Below are 17,491 nucleotides of genomic sequence, written 5' to 3' on the forward strand. Positions count from 1 at the left end.
AATGCATAGTAAAATCCTCTTTACGTGCTCAACAAATTGCTTGACATTGTACATGTTTGACAGTTAAGATTAAGATTAACATTCAGTTTTCTTTATGATACTTAAAAATGTTGGAAGACATTTTCTGCACCTTTCGTGTTTCAGACCCCCAGGCCTTCATCAGATAGAATTCAGATAAACAAACTGGACCAGTACCACGTGTGTAAACACCAATCAGAGAGCGCTGACATGTACTGTCAACAAACTAAGGTTACTGAGGGCTGCTTCACACATTAGTGATATTCAATACAAAGTGTCTTCAGGTTTTGTGTCGTCACATCATAAAAAGTTGAATGCTAATTTATCTCTGATGAGCTCAGACCTCAACAAAGATAATGTAAAAGCTAGTTGGTCCAAGACTCCTCTCTGTGTTTCAGGGTCTCCTAACGATATGCCATCTGCCTCACGTATGCAAACATGGTAGATTAACTTCTGAAGTCTGGAAATGTGAGTCAGGCCACATCAGTCGTCGAGGATAAGCCTCTGTGCCAGCTGAGCGCTAACTTCAGTGTTTTCATACAAACAATGATGCCAGTGAGTGACTGCACTGTTTGTGTAGCTTGATATGTTTAGAAGTAGAAATGTGATTTAAAGGTGCTTTAGCCAGGAAACTAAGTAAGCATTCATTCTTTTGTGTACCATTAAGAGCGAGATACCTTTGTGTGTGTACGTATAGCAGATATATGTTGGTGTGAGGGCAGCCATCTGTTTGAATGTACATCTGATACAGTATTAAGACCAGCGGCGCCTCCAGGCTTGTCATTGGTGACATATTTGGGTGGCAGATGTGTGCAGTCTGTGTTGTCCCAGGCTCCACTGGGTACTCTGTGTGTGGAATTTCACATGCTAGCACCATGGTTACACAAGCCAGCGCAGGATCAAAGACTGTAGACCTTTCACAGGCACTCACAAATACGATTCCATTTTCTAGCTCTGTCCTCTTCTTCTTTTTAACTTCTTTTTCTTTCATTCTCATCTGTTCTTTTTACATTTCTGTCTCTACTGTCACCAGCTGTGAAGGACAGCACATCACACTATAAAAATACTCCCCTCCTGAGTTTTGAAAACAGTGCAGGAAGTGTGGAGAGTCATGACTTTAACTCTCCTGTACCTCCTTTACCCGCTCACTCATTATCTTTTCCCTCCCTGTCTGCTGCACTTCCATGGACTCGCTCTGTCACCCTATCCTTTGTTGTCCTTTGAGCGAGTCAGGAGGTGATGCTGCTGCGAGGCAGAGCTGAGTACTGTTGGTTCTGGCTGCAGTCCAGCTGCCTGTGAGTGCTCAAGAGCATGTGTCTGTCTTTGCTGTAAGTGTCTCATAGAGTGTTGCCTTTCCTGACTGTACCAAAGGTGGTTGGTGTGTTAGTGGTCAAAACACAGTGTGGGATCAAAAACACGAGTCCACACTCTGCAGGTTTTCATGTCTGATGGTGTGAAATACAGATCACTTTTGTGATTCTGTGCTGCTCAGTTTCAGCTTAGGGAGGAATAATGCACTGTGGGAGAATGACATTTACATGATGGTGGTTATTTAGCTGCTTCCTCCATCTATTTTAGATTCCCCTTTTCAGAATCATGAATGTGACCAGAGTTGTCCCCTGCATGCACTGAGCAAAACGGAGATATGCACCCTGCACAGACCGAGCTTATCAGAGAAAACAGGTCGACAGATGAGCTCACAATTATTGACAGTTCAGTTCTCCAGAGATGTGTGTGTGCGTGTGTGTGTGTGTGTGTGTGTGTGTGCACGTGCGTATCTTGGGACTGTGGGACAAAAATACATGGATAGCTGGAAAGTATATTAAAATTTCACACAGAAAAAGCAGTGAGACAGAATTTTCTTGGTGTGAGAGACAAGGCAATTGGAATCATTTCAGTAATGGAGGAGCCAAAAAAAATAAACACACTTCACTTACAAAATACTAATTTGCTGTGTGGACAAGTCAACACCAGAGATTAAACTAGTAAACTTTAGGGATAGGTAAAGTCTTTGAAGTGAAGACAAAATGGAGGCGAGTGTTGTAAAGAGCTTGAAATGCATTCAAATAATTCATGAAAGGGTCTTAAAATATAGACTGTTAGAATTCAAACATCACGTTTCTTGTTAGTTGACAAGTTAGTTATATTTAACTAAAATGATAATAATTCAATACTTCAGTAACAGTAATGCAAACAAGGATATGAGTATGTGTATGAATAATGTAGGGCACAGAACCAGAAATGGTCCTACTTATTGTACCCTTGGTGAGGTGTCCATGTTGGCCATTATGTACTTACCTTTCTCCACCTTATTAACAAGAGTGCTTGAATTTTGCAACTTCCAAAAGAGTCAAAGCTGTATTTTGCCTTTTTTTTTGCCTTTTTCACCAAAGATGAATCCAATCTGTGCGAAAGATTTATGATTGAGATTAATTTATTTGCAAGCTTAAAGCCAAATTGAGTTGCGTTGTTCCGATTGATGGAACTTGTGTATCTGTTCAAAACCTGTGTTCTCTTTAAAAAAAAGAAAAGAAAACGTGTGAATGGTAGGTTCACTGTCTCATCCAGTTACCCATGTCATTTTGTCTCCTCAGGTCCTGCTGGTGTTCGCTAAGGAGGACAGCCAGAGCGACGCCCTCTGGTGGGCCTGCGACCGCGCTGGGTTCAGATGTAACATTGCACGGACACCCGATTCAGCTGTCGAGTGTTTCCTCGACAAGCACCATGAGATAGTTGTCATTGATGGACGTCACTCGCGCTACTTTGAGCCTGAAGCTGTCTGCCGGTGAGCCTTGACTCTGTGACTTGCTGACATGGACATTTAGGACTGACAATCACTTTAATATGCTTTAAAAGCACTGTAAATACGACACTCTTATTTTCATGACCTCTGAAGGTCACTCGTTACTAGTTCTACTTTAGATATGAACCTAGTAATTCATTTACAAAATTATAAAACATGTTAGCTTGTAGGCTCCAGCCCTAAATTTGGATTAAGCGGAAATAGAAAATGGATAGATGTTAGCTTGTGAGTTTTGGAGACTCTGATTTTTGTTAGAGTTACAGTAACTGTTTCCCTTTTTCTTAATCTTTTTGCTAAGCAAAGCTACTGGCTGTGGCTTCATATAACCCAAAGAAACGAGAATGACTTTAGTCTTATCCATTATGTCTTGGCAAGAGAGTGAATAAGCAACCCTCCATTGTCAGAAATCTGGCTTCTTCTCTGTTGCTGTAAACAAAGGGACTTCCCAGCCTTCATCAGCCCCAAGTAAAAACAAATAGCATGTAATCCTTCATTTTCATCAAACTTAAACCTGAAAGGAGGAGGTTTTTACCCAAAATCTGTGAAATAGTTCAGAGAGTTCAGCTTGTCTAAATACAGTTGCATTGTAAACCATACAGCGCTGGAACACTAGTTGTAGAGGGCTTGTTGGTGCCATCTGGTGTTTGCTGGAAGCACCACCGACTTCACAGAAGCTCTAAGAATACTGAAGTTCCACAAGTTTCTTAATCACTTAATCCAGTGTTGCATTATGAAGAAGCTGTGGACAACTGATTGTCACAAGTCTTCAGATATTAAAGAAAAGTGGTGCTGAGTGAGCTTAGCTACACATTGTGAGTTTGTTTGTTTACTTGACAGCTGGATGGTGGCTCTTGGGAATGAAGCATAGAGGCTGTTTTTTTTGTCCATTTTTCCACACCAAAAGCCCCTGGCCCCTTTTCAGAGACGTATTTTATTGTAGAATAACCTCATTTGCTCCCTGTTTCTTACCAGCTGTTAAGTTCATATTGGTCTGTACGTCTGTCCCCCATTACTCTCTGGCTTGCGTGAGCATTTCAGGATTTATTTAGGAGGTATTTTTAGGGCTGTATTTTGTACTGTTTCTCTGTCCTGCTGAGTTCCACAAGTATATTTTGAACGTCACCTTACTTGATTTAATGCAACAGTAAAGGTACTGATTATTGCTTTGAATTAACAACAGCTGCATATTCTTTGGCATTTTTGGTCTCTATAAAAGATAACTTATTTGTAATTTTTTAACCCTTATTGTCTGCTGCTTGGTTTAGTTTTTCCTCAGAGCTACGGGTTTCAGTTATTGTTAGATACAGTGCTGACCAACCCAAACCCTCCTCCAAAGCCACCGCTATATATTTTGTTGAGTGATTTTATTGTAAGTGCTCCATAATTTTACCAAGTAAAGGAACAGATCCATTTGTCTCTGCTGTCTCCTGATTACCACAGTTTGGCAGCTGCTATATGTGTCCTTAGTTCAATATGATTTTTTTTCTGTCTCCCCCCATCCATTTATATTTCTTATGAGGGTTTGTGCCATCATCTGTTCCCTCAGCTCCTCCTTTCGTCCTCCATCACTGTCTACTCATTCCTCCTCCACCTCCAGACCACTTTCCCGTACGTTCTGCCAGCGATGTGGCTTTGTGGCCGAACCTCTAATGCACATGTTGTGTTTGGTGTTTCTGTGTCAAGCACAGAAATGTTCTGCCTTTCTTCTGTGGCAATGACATCACCCCCATTCTGCCCACATGTTTATCCTGTACCTGAGTCCAAGCCACTTCTCCGAAGCTCAGTGTGGATGAATTGAACTCTTTTTGACACTTCTGTTGACTTTGATTCTGCATTTGTTTTATTTCCAGGATGATCCGTGCCACAAAACCCTCTGAAAACACAGTCATTTTAGCTGTTGTCCCACAAAAGTAAGTCTGAATTAAACATTTTGAGATTCTCTGTTATAAGGATGAATTTTGAGATAAAAAAAAAGAAAGACCCTAAAACTTTGCAGAAAATCAAGCTTCAGTTAAACTTTAATTTCATAAATAATAAAAAAAACATAATTTGACCAGCGTTAAGCCTCAAAATCCAATATTTTTACAAATGACTGACAGCAATAAGACAGCAATTAGAATAAACACCATTAAAAAGCATTTAGTCATGTGTTCCACTCAAAAATGTTGAATTCATCAAAGAATAAAAAACTTCCTGTAACACTTTCACTTTAAAGTCTTGCAAGTCCATCTGTTTGTGGCCTTTATATCTGAAGAAGTCAGGAATTCTAACACGTCCCTGCTTTGTGCTTATGAAACTTCCCATGTCAACAGTCAACGACAAATAATTTGCCTGCACTCCCTCAATTATTTTTATAATTTCTATATTTGCAACCAGCTTTAAGCTGGAGCCCATCACTCAAGCTAAGTCTGGAGTAAATGAGTCTGGAGTAAATGAGTTTTCAGGGCCTATAAAATTTTATATTTGTGCTGTAGGTGTGGACATCTACAAGTATAATTCAGAAAAATGATTGCGGTTGCAGATGGTTGTAATTCTTTTTTGTCATTGTGTAGACTGCCTGACCAGGAGGAGCCATCTGTTCTTCCTCTCCTCTGTGCTGGATTTAGCAGGGTACGTCCGACCACTTTCCTGCACTTATGACTGTGTTTACAAAAGATGTAGGCCCAGCAGTCTTCTGCTTTTTACTCCAGGACTTGTTTTAAAAGGAATCTAAAGAGATTTAAAACTAAAATAGCAGCATGTTGGCAGTTTTGAAAGAGGCTGTGCGTTTAATGGTGTCCCAATGACGTAGGAGGTTTCAAAACAAGTTGCAGTCAAGTGAATTCTGACTCATTCAGTTTTCCCACTCTTCTCTTTGCCTCTCCTTCAAACACCACTTAACCTTGTTTGGCCTCCAGAGGTTTATGGAGAACAGCAGCGTGTCAGCGTGCTATAATGAGCTCATACAGATCGAACATGGAGAGGTGCGCTGCCAGTTCAAACTAAGGTACAGCAGAAAAAAAGGCTCCTTAACAATGCACATATCCTGCAGTAATACATACATATGTAGACACATGCTGTATGCAACATGTTCTTGATACTGAAATTGCTAATTTGGAGTTTTTCTTCATCCATAGGGCTTGCAACTCTGTTTTTACTGCTTTGGAGCACTGTCAAGAGGGTGTGGAGATCACCAGTGAGGACCACATCATACAGGTGGAGATATTGTACACAGAAATGCCTGCACATGAACACATACTGTGCAAACTCACAAGAGATTAAATGCCTTTAATGTTTTGGTATTTAAAAACAATATCAATGCTCTCTGGTTCAGACAGTAGACTGCATACAAAAGAAAGACACCAGGTGTGACACATGAACTAATACATAAGTGCAAAGTCAATACATTTTTCCAAAAGTCTCTGTTCTAACAATATTCGCCCAATAAGATTAATGTGCTGGAGGTCCTTTTGGAAATAATTTTGTAATAAAGCTGATATTTAGCCTTAAAGAGACGTACTTTTGTCTAATATGGTCAAAAATACCCCTTTCAGCTAATCGCTCCTGTCCAAATATGGTCACTTCATGCTCCAAAAACCTTAACTTAAAATTGAATCCTGTAGTTAAAGGAAACGCACATATACTTGCATTATTTTAAAATTCTTCAGTACATTTGGATTCAAACCGAGATTATGACTTGGACAAATTGTATAAATCCATGGCAACACAAGCAAGACTTTTTAATAGAGTGAGTAGTTCACCAACAAAAATGTGTCCGCATTAATCAAACAGCTTTTACCAGAACAATGACAAAATCTTGGATACCAATCTAAACTGTGTATCTAAAACCTTTCTGAATGTGTCCCAGTATGTTAACCCAGCATTTGAGCGGATGATGGGCTACCACAAAGGGGAGCTGATCGGAAAGGAACTGACCGAACTTCCCAAGAGCGACAAGAACAGAGCTGACCTGCTGGACACAATCAACACCTGCATCAAAAAAGGAAAGGTGAGATCTACACCCATCCGTCCATCCATCTGACCAATCTGTGAAACAAGACAGTGGTTCATAGCCTGACTGCTTTGTTGCATCTGAAGGAATGGCAGGGTCTCTACTATGCCAGAAAGAAGTCTGGAGACAGCATACAGCAGCATGTGAAGATCATGCCCGTCATCGGCCAAGGAGGGTAAGCAAAATGGAAACAGTTCAAAGCGGTCACTGTACATTTCCCAGAAATACGACATTCCTGAAGGATTCCTACTCTTATCTCCACAGGAAAATTAGGCATTTTGTTGCCATCAAGAGACCTCATTTTGACAACAATAATCAGGTGAGTTTCACAAATAACCTTCTTTTCAGTTTTTATTTCCTCTCTAATGCTGTAGTGGATTTCAGATAGGACAACTGCAGTATTTGTTACACACTTTGGTGGTATGTACATGAGACTTTATTCAGTAGCAATAAAATCTTTTAGTGATCAGATATGGACTCATTCAGGTCCCTGTGGTAAAACTCTTAACCTGGACTGCACTATTTTGCATACATATTTGCAAGATCTCAAACCTCTTTTTCTTCAATATTTGTTCCACCAATGTGTTAGTAGTTTCTTTTCTGGCTTGTGCACCTATTTTTGAACAATTCATAGTCTTTCAATGAAAAATAAATTGTCTTGGCACCTGCAAATCTGCAGCTGGAACAATAACTTGTAAGTTTTCAACTGGGCACTGTGATGAATCAGTGTGCATGTCATATTCTACGTGTCTGAAACAAGGGATGTACAACTCGCTTAACTGGTAACACTTTATTGATTACTGTAGTTTGAAAAGTACTGAAAATGTAGGCTTGTTTCCTGGCTAGCAACAATGTTGCAAAAATCCTTAACTGGCTCAAGAACCAGAACTAATTTGGTGGAAAAGGGATAGGCTACCTGATGTATCTGCAATCCTAACTGCAGATTCAGATAAATCTGTAACCTAAACTATTGGAAGCTGTTTGAAGGGGTAAAGGGAGACAACAATACACACTTTGCAAAAGACTTGGACATGGATTGCAAACTCTGCTGGCAGTTAGCTTTAGATAAATATTTCAAATGATCTGTAGGTCACAGTGTCAGATTTAAATACTTCATTTGGGAATGTCGCTTCACAGGCTTCCAGCATTGTTGAGCCCTGTGCAAAGTTACCGTGAAGCAGGTGTGTGTCTGCACTCATCTAAGCTCCAGGCCAATAACGTCATACTATGCTAAGCTACAGCAAAGCACCAGGATCCCCCACTAAGGCCTAGGAAGGCTGGAAGCCAGGCGCCAAGGCTATTTATATCTCAGGCAGAGCTGCATAGGGCCCAGCTTTAGCTCACTGTTCACTTTCATGGTGTGTACATAAGGTGAGTCAGCCGTTGGCATCTGCCTGCCAAAACCAAATGGTATTCATTCCTACTTGTTGAGATTGAGAATCCTTAGACATGGCACTGAGTGATTCCATTCTCGAAATCATGAAAGTCCTCCTGCAGAACCTGAATTTTGCATCGTCAAACTGAATGATGTGCCATTTCTAATTTATTTACACTGCAAACAAATAAAAGTGAACAGCAGTTTATTAAACTGGATGACACATGTAAACTAAATCATGTTGTGAACCACATCTTCTCTGACATGCTTCTTCCATTTAACAACTCGATTTTGGACGTCCTTTCAGGATACCACTGATCTGACGCAGTACTTCTTGCTCAATACATTTTCCTTTGAGCTATTTAAATCATATACTATCCTTGTTTTTTCCCACCCAGGTGTTTGGCTGTACACCACGGTTTCCACTTCAATGTGTTGTTTAGTTAGCAGTACTTGTCCAAACACGACAGACTTGCTCCAGGTTTAGGGTTAGTTGTGTTTTTGTTTCCCTCTCAATTAACAAGGATCGAAATCTCAGCTGTTTTCCAGCTTTAGTCAAGGTAATTTTAAAAGATGTTTTTTAGTCTGTTTGCGCTCTACAGCCCAAGAAGCCTATTAAGTTTCAGCCAGCTAAATCTGGCAGCTTTGAATGCCATACGAAGTGTTTACAGTGTCTTAATCTTGTTTAGTTAGTATGTCAGTGGAGACCTGAAAGCAAGTAACTCTGAAAATGAGGTCTTTAGAATAAATGAATTAGGTAAATGCATAGAGTAAGATAAAAATGAAAAAATAGAATAAAAATGTAAAATAAAAATATGATGAGTAACTGTGGGAGGGTGACTCTAAAAACTAAATATAAATTTAATTTAACTGATATTTCAGGGATTTCTTTCATTGCTCCATATCAAAATATATATATATTTTATTGATTTTATACATAGAGATGGATTGATGTATGTGGACAAATTCATTACACAAACGTGCATATTTGACTGTCAGCAGAGTAAAGGTGCAGTGAGTCACTAGATGAGGAAAATCTTGTGTAATAAGATTATCGAAACTACAGATCCAAAGCTATGTAACCTTGGTGTGACTAACTGGATAAAGTGTACAAACTGCCATCTGCATGTGCAAATGTATGCGCTACAAAATGTGAAAACAGTTTGAAATATTACACTCATTCTCAGAGAATTCAGTAAGTTACACATTTTCCTTCTCTGGCTTGTTTTGCCATTGTAACAGCTTTTAAGGAAATTTCTTGGATTGATAGTCATAGCCCATGGTTTGCACTGTGTGCCATCAAAATTTCTAAATACAAATTAAATGCACAATTTAAAGTTAACTTAAGCACAGAATAGCATGAATGAAATCCCTCCTTTGTCTTAATCCACAGCTAATATGCTAACTGCTCAATAATTTGCACTTTGTGGTCCTTTATGAAAATGTAACTGCTGTTATTTTGTTTTGGTTGTTAAAAAAAAAAAAGATTGCATATATATTTAAAACTTTAAAGTTTAGTTTAGTTGCTAGCAGTTAGCATGTTGCTTACTTGGTTTATTTTAATATAAGGTTTATGTAGTACTTATTTTGTATGCGTTTACACAGTAAAAGCCATATTCTGGTTTTGAATTAAAGTTTAACCTTGCATGTATTCAGTTATATTCCGTTTAATTTCTCATTTCAATTACCAATAATCTTAGAGCCCTTTATGTATGTATGTAGCCCATGTTGGCAGTGTTGTCTATTGTTTATGCACTTTACAACTGTGAATACTGGATTTAGAGCTTTTGGAAAATCTTTGAATCTTTGAAGAAATTATGTGCAATAATCAAGTTGTATCCTATTTGCAAATAATTCAAAACACTGAAACTCTGAGTACACTTTCATCATGACTCTTTTAAAAGTTTAAAAGCCAAAAGTGAACCAGCATCTGTATTTTTAATACAACAGTACTATGATGGGAGAACATCATTCAAAACGTGAAAATGATTGGTCTTTAATCAAGAGAAATTGTCCTTCCAGCATGTTGCTTTCAAGGAGCAGGAAATTAGGTCAATTTAATCCCTTGACCTAAATCTCTTCTTGCTATTTGTCTGTCAGGTCCACAAGTTGAACAAGGAAGAGAGGTGCAGCGGGGAACATCCTCAGTCAGGTAACTTACCACAAAATGTTAGTTGTTGCCACTGTTTTTAATGTAAAAGTTTAGATTCAGCCAAGTGTTACTGTTGGGGTTAAAAGAGCACAGATTTCAGAACTTATTTTTATTTTCAACAAAAAACTTTGGGGTATTCATTTAGCTTTTGAAGCTAATTTTGATTAACATTTTCTGATTAAACAAAGCAGCAAATGTATCTGTATCAGTACAAAGATCTCAGTCAGTATAAATAATGTTCATTTAATGTTCTTAATTCCCTGTACAGAATGCCATTCTCTACGTCACAGGGACAGGAGGAAAGATTCAATTGACGCCAGATCGATTAGTTCTCGTAGTAGTGACGGTAAGGCTATTCAAGATGCTCTATTTATTCTTTTTTTAATGCATGAATAGAGCTTCAGTTTGAGCTATTGTGTAGATAAAAGCATAAAACAATGGAAGGACACAATGAGATCAATGCAATGGTGATACAATGCAGACAGGAAGACAAAAGAAGAATGGGGGTATGATTAGAGATGACAAATCAGACAGTGAGTCAGACTGTGTTATGGTAGGTACTTGAACTAAAGAGATCCTAAAGGGAGATGTTGTGGGCTGATGACATGCATACTCTACCTCCTCAACTCACTCTGACGCACCTGCTGCTATTTTCAGGTATCTCAGATGAATGTAGCTTCTCCTCTGCCTTGCCTGCTTCTGCTAATGTTCTGCTTCTGTTAATTAATAGACTACGAGGGCTATGACAGTGCTCAGGATTTCACAATACACACAATTGTTATTTTCGTAATTGCAGCTCCAAGTTTACAGAATCGAAGATATTCCTCTGTCGCCAGGATTCATTCAATGACCATTGAGGCTCCGATCACAAAGGTATGTTGCTTATGGAAGCAATTTTTTAAAATTAAATAAACAGTTTAGGTTATTTTGGGTGACAGAACACCTGTTCATTTCAATCTGAGGAAAAGTTTGACAATCCTCAGTGATCAGAGTGAACAAATCAATGTCTAGATGCATAACATGGTTAGAATTATAGTTTTTCTGAGTCTTTACATGCATTAATAGTATATGCTGTTATTTGTGCAGTTTTGCTGTATTTTCACTGCAAATCAACAAAATGTGAGAAATACCAACATGAGGGAGGGCTGTCAAATAGGACACTGAGGACATCATTTTCCTACGTTGTAGTTGTGGAGGTCATTCTTACTTTTTAATTTGAGTTAGACTGTGTTTTTTTGGGGGGTTTTTTTTGGGAAGGCGTGCACAGACATTCCGCGCCTCCACCTTGAGTTGTTCGTTGTCCTTTTGCACACTTCTTTGAGGTCAGACTGGCAAAATCAGACTTAGAAAATTATCTTTTATTTCTCACAAAGTTTCCACAAAATTGCCCTGGTTTCTTTGCATGATTACAAACAAATGTTGCATCTTTTATTCATGTCTCATTAAAATGATCACTTACAACAAGAAAGAGATGATGCAATTTTTACACTTTATGTATGTACACAGTTTCACATTCAATATTTCTAATATTTCATTGGATACATGCCGTATGACATGTTGAGGAAGCCTGAAATCTGCATTCAGTGCTTGTTTTTGGTCTGAGAAGAACAAGGATTAATACAGTTTTCCAGAAATGTTGTGCAAAATAAAGCTCTCCAGTTTTTCTGCACAAGCCAACTGTACTTTACTTAAGTAGCTGACCTTGTTCGCTAGTGAAACAGCTGGAGATTGATATGATGGCACTAAAAGCACGAGACCTTGGCCCATCAATGTTTAGTGGCAGTGTTATTAGAATTATTTTTAATGATGAGCAGGTTAAAATAAATGCAACCCCCATCCAACACTTCATTGGGTATATTGAGATCTTTCTGTTAAGAAGAGTGTCAGCACAAGCATTAATAGATATGCCATCTGAGTCACTTTAAGCATTTGCTCTCTGTGTAATAGCTGTCTTAGCACAGTAAAAACAGCAGACTGTTCGGCAACGGAACTGAGTGTTGAGTTCAATATGGTTCAGAAGGACTGGAATTGATTTCGAGCAAGGAATCTAAATTTTTGTGTCCAGTATGGATAGATTCTGGCTGTTGTCCAACATCATTTTTTTTGTTTTTTCTTACTGTTTCTTTGTGAAATAAACACTTTTTTAAATGTAAAACTGTTAAGAATTAAGTCTTAATAATAGCATCATGACTTGAAAGTCTAAGAGAGCAGATGGAGCAACAGTTTGAGCCCTAGTTAAGCTGTGGTCTGGATGTGGATGGTGTGTTACAGCATACAGTTTGTCACACTGTCTAGTTTTGTGCCTTCTGCTGCAGGTCCTGTGATGCTCTTGTGTATTAATAAGTAGCTTTATTTGGCTGTTTTGTTCCAGACCAGATTTTCACAGCATCACATGCACATCTCCATGACACATACACAAAGAATCACTCTGTTATGGCATGTAATGCAGAGGGCTCTTTGTGCATTTACTTTTTAATATAGTGTTTGTTTAAAAGCTGATAGGGACTTTTTTTTTTTTTTTTGCCTCCGCAGGTAATAAACATCATCAACGCAGCCCAGGAGAGCAGTCCGGTAACGGTAGCTGAGGCCCTGGATCGTGTGTTGGAGATCCTGAGGACCACTGAGCTCTATTCCCCTCAGCTTGCATCAAAAGAAGATGATCCCCACACCAATGACCTGGTTGGGGGGCTAATGAATGTAAGACGCCGTTTGTGTACCTTATTTAAGCTTTTTTTTTATATAGATTACTTAAATAAAAATGAGTCTTTGCTTTATCATGTTCTTACCTCATCATGTGGATGGAACTGAACCTGTATCCTTGTTGGGCCAATACTTTTTGGCTCCTAAATCAAATCAAGTGTGTATATTTGGATTGAAAATAATCTTTGTTTATTTGATTTCAATTTGCTTGATAAACCAAAGAATGAAGTAAATAAATTCACAGTTGTGTTCCTTTCCTTCACTTCCATTAGGTGACCTTTTCACAAATGGTGCCATGTGATAAAGATTGGTGTAATTGCTATTCTTTTCTACCATGAAAACAAAAAAAGACAACGCCTATAAAGCTGCTTCCAATCATCCAGATTTCCTTGTGATCTTTAAAAGTGGTCTTCAGCAATAGTTCTCCAGGCTTTCTGAAGGTCTTTCAAAGGTTTTTTATTTGTTTTTTTTATTTTTTTAATTGGCTGCTTTTTTTTTTTTTCAGTCCGGTCGTTGTACCTGACCATTTTCAGATGAATTGTTTTTTTAGGCCTCTTAACTCTGACCTATAAATCATTCAGGCATAAGAAAGGCTCCTAACTCAAGGGATGAACCAGTGTTGTGTCGACACATCACAGACAACTTAGCAAATAACCAGTTTTAAATAGTATCTTTAGGCACTTTGTTACAGCAGCCTGTCACAAAGACACATCATTTGCTCCCATTTCTTTAGTTTCATCTATGAAAAACACTAAAGATAACACAGTCTGACAGATAGAAAATAGTATTTTTGCTCCAACAAGGTGATTCCCAAAGAGCTATTAACTGAAAACTTGGCGTATCTCAGCATGGTGTGCAGTGTGTCCTTAAAACATTTGAGGAAACTGGACAAGTGGAGGACAAAAGAAGAAGTGTCAGGCCTAAAAAACTATCTACAGCAGATTAACAGTATCTGAAAGTGATGTCCTTAAGAAAGAGGAAAAAATCCAGCAAAAACCTGAAACAGGACCTGAGAGATGCATCTGGACATTCAGTTGATCCATCTACTACAGAAATGGTCTCCATGGAAGGGTGGCTGTCAAGAAGCCATTCTTAAGGAAGGGAAACAGGGAGAAAAAGCTGAGCTATGCCAAATGACACAAGAAGTAAATCAGTGGCAACAGGTAACAGTGGCAACTGAAAATCAGTGGCAGCGGGTCTTATGGAGGGATGAATCCTCCCCAGAGCCCGGATCTCAACATTATTGAAGCAGTGTGGGATCATCTGACAGAGAATGGAACAAAAGGCAGCAGACATCCAAAGAAGAGCTTTGAGATGTCTTTCAAGTAGCCTGGAGAACTATTCCTGAAGACTACTTAAAGAAATGACAGAAAGCTTGTCTAAGAGGGTTCAGGTTGGAGAGTAAAGGTGCTCACAGCAAATATTAGCTTTCAAGCTTACAAGACTTACAAGTCTATATATGTATCACAGTAATGTCAAAAGTTAGAATTGATAACTGTCCCCTACAAATGTACCATTTACCCCAGTAGAGGTAACGTGTTTGAAAATGTCTTTGTTCGGCTAAAGATTGAGAGCTTTAAAATATCAACTTAAGACATTGTTAGTTTTTGTCTCTTCATGGGATATTTAAACGTGAGGAAAGTATTGAATCCTGATCCTAAGCCTAAAACTTAATTCTTCCTTTTCCTTGCAGGATGGATTGCGGCGACTCTCTGGAAATGAATATGTTTTCTGCAAAAGTAAGTTTCAAAGCATCACCATGTTAACCACCAAAGACAGAATGTTCCTGGACACACTTTCTACAAGTAACGAAAAATTTAAGACTGAAAAACTGATCAGGATTTTCAGACGTTAAATTAGGTGCAAGGAAAAGGAAAGCAATGTTACTACTTTTAGCAAGCTAGATACACTGGTAGTAACATATCTTTTTCCAATCTGCACAAGATAATAAAGAAGAACAATTAAATGCAGTTTAACTATTCGGAGTCTGCACGTTTTATTGATTTTTCAGCAATTTAATCAATCGTTTTTATTGTGTAAAAGACGTCTGTAGTGTATGTGGGGGGTATTGAGATTTACCGAATTTACTATTGGTCCACAAAGGCAGCATGCATGCATTCTCTGACATTTATATTACAGACTCCTAAGCTTAAGATTATGTCCTTTTATTTTTACAATATGTATATTTGCAACTCGGTTTATCATGCAACTCAATTATTATTATTAAAGTTATAAGAGTGCTCAACTGAAAGAAGTTCTGAATCAAGAGACTAGTTTTCTGAGAATTTGTCTCCAGTATCCAAACCTTAAGCTGCAGTTCACACAGTCCTTTTATAAAAATTTATAAAAAAAAAAAAAAGACATATAACCAGTATGTTTGCACATAGATTTCACAGAGCCAATAGTGATGCAGTCTTTTATTATCTGTCAAACCCCCCACAGAGCATCCTAGGTTTGCCCCTTTTATGGTCGGATCACTTTGAACCGTGTATGTGTGTGTGCCATGCTTCTGTCTGTCTGCTAGATATTAGCCAGAGCCAGCTGGCCATCCCAGTTACTTTGAATGATGTTCCTCCATCCATCGCTGAGATGCTGAATGATGAGGAGTGCTGGGAATTCAACATCCTGGAGCTGGAGACAGCTACACACAAAAGGTACCAAGACAGTTTTATCAAGGCAGCTGAGATAATGATTTATTTTTCACTTGCAAAACCTTAAAATAGAGATTTTTTCCCCCATATTTACCTCAAATAGAAGCATTAAAAAAAAAAATTTAGACTTTGGAAAAGGTGTTTATTTGGCAAGTTTCATCAGTGTCATTTTCACAAGTTTTCTTAACATGAGAAGCATGCAATCAAAGAGGTTTGTCAACAGAAACAAGGTTCCAGAACTTCATATGGCCTAATCCTACTTTTATATTAGTTAAACTATTCCAATACTTCAATTATGACAAACTACTATTCCTTTCAGAGTATTTCTGTTCACAGAAACTCTATTTTCTAAAACTACATCAACTTTTTAATCAGAACATGGAAGACTAACAATGAGTTGTATTTGTCGGGGGAGAGGTATAAAGATAATCATTGTGTATTGAAATTTCACATGTAGAAAAAAACATTTTATGGATATAAAAATGGAGGAAAAGTGGATGAGAAGGCACCTGAATGAAGCTAAAAGAGTGGCCGAGTTATGAGTGTTCATCATTGATATTTCTTTCAAGAACTCACTTTTCATGCTCACTTGCAGACCGCTGACGTACCTCGGGCTGAAGATTTTCACAAGCTTTGGAGTGTGTGACTTCCTAAACTGCTCGGAGGCCACACTGCGCTCCTGGCTGCAGCTCATGGAGGCCAGCTACCACTCATCTAACTCTTACCACAACTCCACCCACGCTGCAGATGTGCTGCATGCCACAGCCTACTTCCTGCGCAAAGAGAGAGTTAAGGTTAGGGGGGGAGGGGGGACACACAATGGCATAACTGACCATTTAGAAATGAAAGCATAATAAAACAAAAAGCACTAAATATATCATATATTTAGATTTAAAGATATGCCATATTGATTAACCTGGGCCCCCTTTGTGACCCAGCTGGGGTTGATCACCAAGTCCACAGCCCTCATCTCCTCATTCACAGTGATCTCGAAAAAAGCCTCTTCTGCTTCTTTGGCTGACTTGATGGCCCTTTGCCTACTGGCCCATGTAATACCCTGTGCAATGCAGGTCCGTCATAGCAACAGTAAATCCTTAGAAAACTTCAGCAATCACCGCTGTTCCTGGCCTTTGCACAGTTGTGGCGGCAGTTTCTGGGAACTGTGGTTGCTTCCCTGGTTGAACTTTTTGCTTCCAGGCTTGTGCTGTTACTAGCTGGCCAAAAGAGGTGGGTCCTGACAGCTAGTGTGAGCTCTCCTCCAGCCCTGAAGAAAGCAATGGTCTTCCTCACGAGGCATGAATAACATAGTACCGTGATGACATAAACAGTAACAGTAACAAACAAGAGGCAACTTTTTTTTTTCATCTGAATTAAGTTTTTACAGAGAATGGAACAGGGTCATTTATATATGAATTGTAAATCATTCATGATCATGTGTATCATTTGGGCTGTTTAAATCAATCAGATTTCCTCCTGTAGAGGATTGAAGTGAAATGTATACATGGGAAGTACAAAACATTATACCATTTGAATGACCAAAAATTGGATGACATTTATTTTTCTGTTTCCAAAGGGCAAATGAAAGTGGAAACATATAGTTCAGGTGTCAAACTTTACAATAATGGGCTGTGTTTTCCTCAAAACAAGCCAAACCCTCCCTTCACAGTACTTGTGTAAACATAGTCCCGTCTGCCCTGTTCAAACTGGCCAATCAGGTCGGATATTCTGACTGGACCTGAAATAATGAAAAAGGAAATGTGGAAAAAAGTCTCCCACAGGTCCATGTTGGGTCCAATACACT

The 17,491-nt window shown here is 38.7% G+C and overlaps 1 protein-coding gene across 1 annotated transcript in view; it reads left to right on the forward strand.

The window, feature by feature from the left end:
• Nucleotides 1-17,491, forward strand: part of pde8b (phosphodiesterase 8B) — a 57,121-nt gene that overhangs the window by 25,811 nt on the left and 13,819 nt on the right. Inside the window, exons 3-17 of the mRNA XM_072372076.1 lie at nt 2,613-2,803; nt 4,672-4,731; nt 5,374-5,431; nt 5,719-5,807; nt 5,938-6,016; nt 6,669-6,809; nt 6,899-6,987; nt 7,077-7,131; nt 10,288-10,339; nt 10,608-10,685; nt 11,136-11,212; nt 12,872-13,036; nt 14,733-14,778; nt 15,564-15,693; nt 16,286-16,484. Coding sequence (XP_072228177.1) covers nt 2,613-2,803; nt 4,672-4,731; nt 5,374-5,431; nt 5,719-5,807; nt 5,938-6,016; nt 6,669-6,809; nt 6,899-6,987; nt 7,077-7,131; nt 10,288-10,339; nt 10,608-10,685; nt 11,136-11,212; nt 12,872-13,036; nt 14,733-14,778; nt 15,564-15,693; nt 16,286-16,484 — 1,509 coding nt within the window. The remainder of the gene's footprint in view (nt 1-2,612; nt 2,804-4,671; nt 4,732-5,373; nt 5,432-5,718; nt 5,808-5,937; nt 6,017-6,668; nt 6,810-6,898; nt 6,988-7,076; nt 7,132-10,287; nt 10,340-10,607; nt 10,686-11,135; nt 11,213-12,871; nt 13,037-14,732; nt 14,779-15,563; nt 15,694-16,285; nt 16,485-17,491) is intronic.

The sequence above is a fragment of the Leuresthes tenuis genome, unplaced genomic scaffold (genome assembly GCF_036924035.1).
Source record: "Leuresthes tenuis unplaced genomic scaffold, fLeuTen1.0.hap1 SCAF_19, whole genome shotgun sequence".
Lineage (NCBI taxonomy): Eukaryota > Metazoa > Chordata > Actinopteri > Atheriniformes > Atherinopsidae > Leuresthes > Leuresthes tenuis.